At 45.0% G+C, this 6000-nt stretch overlaps 1 protein-coding gene across 1 annotated transcript in view; it reads right to left on the bottom strand.

Moving 5' to 3' along the window:
• Positions 1-3710: 3710 nt before the first annotated feature.
• The window catches only part of nrp2a (neuropilin 2a), a 58977-nt gene continuing 56687 nt past the window's right edge, over positions 3711-6000 (bottom strand). Inside the window, exons 17-18 of the mRNA XM_085347135.1 lie at positions 5177-5227; positions 3711-4519 (exon numbers count right to left, since the gene is read on the bottom strand). Of these exons, the coding sequence (XP_085203261.1) occupies positions 4215-4519; positions 5177-5227 (356 nt within the window). The 3' untranslated portion in view covers positions 3711-4214. The remainder of the gene's footprint in view (positions 4520-5176; positions 5228-6000) is intronic.

Raw genomic sequence — 6000 nt, 5'->3', positions numbered from 1 at the left:
GCGGGCAGATGATGATGTCACAGAGGAAGGAAAATGATGGTTTGCCTGCTGTTTGTACAAGACTTTGGCATTTGTTGTCACTGGGTCTGGCATCACTGGCAGGCACACTGCCACCGAACCCCCCCACTCCCCCACCCCCACTCGGCCTAGCCTTCATCCACCCTCCCCGCAATGACCCATATAGGTGCTTTGAATTGCTTGGCAGGCTCAAGAAGATTTATCTGGGCCCCCCTCCCAGAAAGACCACTGGGATTTAAGCATGTGGTGGTGGTTCGAGTGCAGCTAAACATGTAAGCAGGTTGTCAATTTTGACTCGTGTACGTTTGTGCGTTTGTGTCTGTGCATCGCTGCTGCAGTTTGTGACAGCTCTTTGGATGCAGTTGAAGGAGATATGCTGTCTAGTCTCCAGGTGTTCTTTTTCAGACACTCACTGAAGGAGTTGTGTGTTTTTTTGATGTGTGAATTACTTTTGGTGAGGTACATTCTGTTCTCTTAATATCCTGGATGAGTAAATCGAAAGCTGTTTAATAGGATAACTGCATTTAAAACCCCAAAAAGCTGATTTAAACAGGCCTCGTAAAGTTGAGCCATCATGAGAATCTTTTATCAGGCAACGTAAAGAGAACAATAATTAAGTTAGAAGACCAAAGAAAGTTTCCTCCCCGACTGTGATGACTAATACTCTGCCTTCTCTTTTCCACCCTTCTTGCATAATCCCCCAGATTAATTAGCTGTGTGTTCGAGTCACTTCCTGTAGCGCGACCCTCAAATAGGCTCCCTTCTCTCAATCTGGCCTATCCACTTATAGGGCGCCAGAGCGTTTTCCCTTTGAAGACCGCTCGGGCTTCAGAGGCAACAAAACTCTCTGATCTGGCGGCTAAAGGAAAGGGCTCCTGCAGCGTGCCGTTACAGGCTGATAAAAACTTAGAAAGAAAAAAAGAACAACATTTGGGTAACACACACACACACTCAGAGGGGGGGAAAAAATTAAGAATAATTTGGTAGTGAAAACAAGAGGCAGCATGGAACAATGACAATCTGGCTCCTTTGGTAATTTCCTGTCGGCATTCATTCGTGTGATGTGGTCGTGACTGTTCTGCCGGGATCAATCAAACCTGCGAGCAGATGGCATCGCACTCCTCCAGCGGACTGGGGATTGTCTGTGAGGTTGTTTTTTCGTAGTTTTTTTTCTTTCAGAGATGGTAATTGGCCCGCTATGTCACGGACCAGAGCATCCTAACAGCCGCTGCCATTGCCACCATGCAGCAACAACACCATTCGTTATGCTTAGCACAGCTCATAATGTCCTACCCATGCTGCAGGCTGCATTTCTTTTAAAACTCCAGCTTGTATTAAGCACGGCTGTAATTAATAAGGTGCGACTGCAATGAGCTCGGACGAGGGAAAAACACATTTCAGGAGCAGCATTTTCATTTATCCAAGTTTGCCCCGCCCCCTGTATAAAATTTGGACCACTTTGGCTCCCTTACCACACGCACCCACGAGGCCTAGATAAGTCAAACATATCTCCTTCTGGATCGGAAACTGCGTTTGCTAACAGGGCTTGCATTTAGGTGAAGAAAGCTTATGTAGATAAATGGAACCGTGTGTGGGAGCCTCAGCAAGCTGTATAAAAGAGAAACAAAGTAATTGCATGTGTACTGTATGAGTCTGTGTGTGTGTGTGCGCGCGCGTGTGTGTGGCTGAGACACCGGGCACTTCAAAGCTTTGATGTTGGAGCTCCTAAATGAGGGCCACCAGAGGTCCAGACTAATGGGACATCATGGGGAGATTAGAGGCCAAGTGTAGCAGGCTGACAACACAGTATTATGTGTGTGTGTTTGTGTGTGGCAGAAATAGAGAGCAAGAACACGAGTTTGTGTGTGTTGCTCCTTGCGTGTACTCCTTTTGCAATTAAAAGTGAAAGTTTTGGCTCCAAGTCTGAGAGGGAGTTTGCAGGAAGTAATTGGACAGGAAGCATCAAGTTGTGGCCACGAGCATTCCGGTGCTCATGCCAAGATTTCGACAAAAAAATGTAAAAACGCGTCAGAGTTAAAGAAATCATCAGTTTATTCGTTATGGTATAAATCCTTTATTAAATAATCATAACAATAATTATAATAACAATCATAAAAAGAGCATTTCTGTACAAAGACCCCTTTAAAACAACAACAGCAGTCCTAGCAGTGCGAAGGGTTAGGGGTGTATGTGTTTGTGTGTGTGTTTGTCGGGGGGGGGGGGGGGGGGGGGGGGGGGGGGGTCCTGTCTTTCTGTGTGTTTCATTTGGTCCCCCCGGGCTGAAGGGGGCGCTGTGACTGTCGCTGGCAGTCTCAACTTACTGTATCCGATACTGGCTCCAAAGGCAAGCTGGATCCCCGAGGCTCCAAGGCACTTTGAAAAGAGTCAGTGGGGGTCCAGAGATGTGGGCCTCAGAGGAGAGAGAGAAAGAGACAGCGAGTAAGGGTGGATGGGATGTGATGCTGAGTGCGAAAGTGTGAGAAGCCATCGTTCCCTTTAATTTCTAGATTCTGCCATACTCTCGGTGTGCGCGCATGTCCAAAGTTTCTCGAGTTTTTCAGAGAGGAAAGACGTGTATTTGTGTTCTGTATATACATCCGTATATACAAGGGAAGTGCGTGGATGTTTGTGTCCGTGGACGGGGAATTTTAAAGGCCTTCACTCCCTTCTTCTCATGGCTTACAAGTCCAATCCAAGCATGTGCGACAAGACCTTTTTAAACAGTTTAAAAAAAAAATGCTGCAACAGTAAAAATTAACACACGCACAAAAAAATTAATCACAAAATAGGCCACGACTAGCCAGTAAGTTGAGGTGGGACGGGGGTTCCGGTGTTGGTGTGTGTCGGTGGGGGAGGTGGGTGGCGGGAAAAAAGAGGGGATAGGTCCTTTAAATCATGGCTTTTGAGGTCCACGTGTAAAAGAGAGCGAGAGAGATCCTCCTCTCTGGTCTCGATGTCTCCTCAACGTTCCTTTTTTCAACATTTCCACCAACAGTTTGCTTTTAAGGCGTTGTTGTGTGTCCGGGCACACAGTCAGTCAGTCGATTGAGAAGAGCTGTGTCTGACTGCATTTGTTTTTGATCCCATTTGCTTTTTTTTTGACTTGTACTCGTGAAAGAGAGAACATCGCCCCTACGAGGGAGAGGCAGGGGATTTTTTTTTTAGTGCGCTGTCAGTCATAGTCTCTTATAGCCTCTCTTTCCTTCTCTTTCTACAGTGCTTCACACTCTTACCAGCAATCCATAGGTTGCACCAACCAAAGCTCCTTGACCTTTTACCATTAACCGCAATGTAAACGTGACCTTCTCTTTGACAGGAACCGGCAACAACAGTCTCCGACAACTAAATCTAACAAGAACATCTCTGCCAGTAAAATAATGTGTTAAAAAGCCCCCCTCCCCCCTCCCCACACACACACACACACACACACACACACACACACACACACACACACACACACACACTTCCTTTGCTTCATTAAAAAAACAAAAAACAAAACATATCTGCCAGACTGGGTAACAGGCCAGAACTAAAACATTAAAACAGAAAGTGATTGAGCAGTGAGACAAACTCGAGGGGCGTCGGTGACTAAATAGACCACAGACTGTCAGGAACTAAGAGGATAACTGAGGCTGATACGTAGAGAACAAAGGAGCCAACGGTCCACACCAAGGAGCTAACTTCTAGGCCACTGTGTTCACACGTGATCCAAAAAACAAAAGAAAAAAAGACGCTTTCTAAGCACGTTCCTAACCTACCACCTTTCCAACACGATGTGTCTGCCTCGCTGTTTGTGTAGTTTACAGTATCCACTTTCAAAACTAGACCTCATACAAATCTATGATGCATCTATAAACATTTCTCTGTTGGTGGACCAAGAATCTGTACTTGATATGTGTAGATATTTACTTTTTAGGCCCAGAACGGAACAGTCCATCAGTTTTTTACTCAGTGGTTCATTTTGCCATAGAACTACCAATACTGGACTGTGCAATGCTTTCCGAAACAGGAAAACAAGTTCTCGTTTGAGCTCGAAAGTGGCTTTCTTGTTGCCTGTGCATCCTGGGATCTGCGCTGCTGAGGAATAAAGTGAACTGAAGCAAAATGAAGAAGATAGCGGGAGGTTTTCACAGGGTGACTGTCATCCCTCTCTTTCTTTCCATCTTCCTTTTCCTTTTCGAATCGCCTTTTCTTTCTCACGCCTCGGTGCAGCAGCGCTGTTGGTTGAGTTTGACCTTGTGCTTGAGGCCGTCGTAGAGTTCGAAGTTGTAGTTCTCCAGGGTGGTGGAGGAGCGGGACGACAGGCCGCTGTAGGAGCAGGTGCAGTACAGCAGGAGGCCGGCGCACACCGCTCCGAGCAGGACGCCCAGAGAGCTCATGACGATGATTGTGACCAGTATGGGGTCAAGGGTGTACAGCCACGAGTTGTCCTTTTCTGAGACACGCGTGACTGGAGGCTCGGATGACGGTGATGGCGTGTTCCTCTCTGGGAACTGTAAACCTGTGACAAAAACGGGAGGTTAGTATGATGACAGGCAAGGAGTGGTTGTATAAACCTGTTATTGCTACAGTTAATGATGATATACATGACATGGGGAGGTGGGTTGCAAAGTGGCTTGGAAAAATCAACGTAAATACGAGATTTTACAATTACAGGTAAACTGCTGTTAATGAGATCAAGTGATCTGTCAGGAGTGCAGGTAAACTTGACTTCCTGACCCTACCTGATCTTTTGCGATGTTTTTGACTTACTAAAGAGAAAAGATTGTATCAAACATCACTAAAGTCATGAATTGTTGTGAGTAGAAGACTCGTTTACAAACAGAAACTAAAGTCCGAACAGAGGTAATTCAATTCAATTTTCATTTATGTAGTGCCATTTAATATCAAAACAACAGTTGCCTCAAGGCACGTTATATTGTAAGGTATGGACCCTACAAAAATTCAGAGAAAACCTCTAGAATTGGACGACCCCCTATGAGCAAGCAATTGGCAACAGTGGGAAGGAAAAACTCCCTTTTAACAGGAAGAAACCTCCATCAGAACCAGGTATAGCCATCTGCCACAAGGGAGATAACTTACAGAAATGTTCTTTATAATTTATAAAAGTACTTTATAGAAATGACAAAAAGGTACTGGTGTGAGCTCCGTGTCTTACCTCCACCTAGCGGGCCACCGTAAATTCGTCCATCGCCACCTGGTCCCTTAACTATCAGACAGAAGCACAGGACACACCGACTTTAAACACCAATCCGATTTACGCATAATTCTAGCTGTAATTACAACAAATAAACAAAAACATGCCTCTGCATTTGCCTCTGCAAGGTTTCCTTTAAATGCTCGCCAAGTGCCTAACTCGAGTTCAGTGTCTTTTTACACAATCACCAGAAATAACAGCAACCCTTTGCATACCGTTAACTGCTTTATATTTGCTGCTAATTTTGATATTACACATTTATACTCATACACACACTTATAAATAGAAAAATACGACTTTATTAATAATAAAGATCATTAAGATACATTCCTGTCAAACACACAGTCATCACATGGTATATCGATGGTGTAAGACTGCTCATTCAGTGTGAATAACAATGCAAACATGTCATCAAATCATTAACAATTCCCGTCATTATCGCTGCTGAAATCATCATTACTGTTCGACCGGTGCATTAGATCATCAAAGAAGAGAAAAATAATGGAGACAAAATGTCAGCAGTTGCTCGTGACAGTGCTTTGTGTGAAAGTAACAGGTCTGCCAGGTGGTGTGAACTGAAAATTGACGTGGATGTGAGTGTCTGAATTGTGGCAAGCCCTCCCTCCCAGCACTTTATTCGAGCCCAATAGCCTGAGAGTACTTCTACTTTAGGTGGGTTTTCTTTTAACTTTGTGCACATTTGTGTCCGCACATGTGAGTGTGTGTTTGGGCTCGCTTGCTCTTGGCGAGCAGTCAGGAGTGGGAGTAGCTGCTTGGCAAGGCAC

This window comes from Diplotaxodon limnothrissa, linkage group LG23, assembly GCF_057381915.1.
Source record: "Diplotaxodon limnothrissa isolate DT_005_m linkage group LG23, D_limnothrissa_male_GT1.1, whole genome shotgun sequence".
NCBI classification, from domain to species: Eukaryota; Metazoa; Chordata; class Actinopteri; order Cichliformes; family Cichlidae; genus Diplotaxodon; species Diplotaxodon limnothrissa.
Note: the sequence above shows the minus strand (reverse complement) of the source record. Positions and strands in the feature narration are given on the sequence as shown.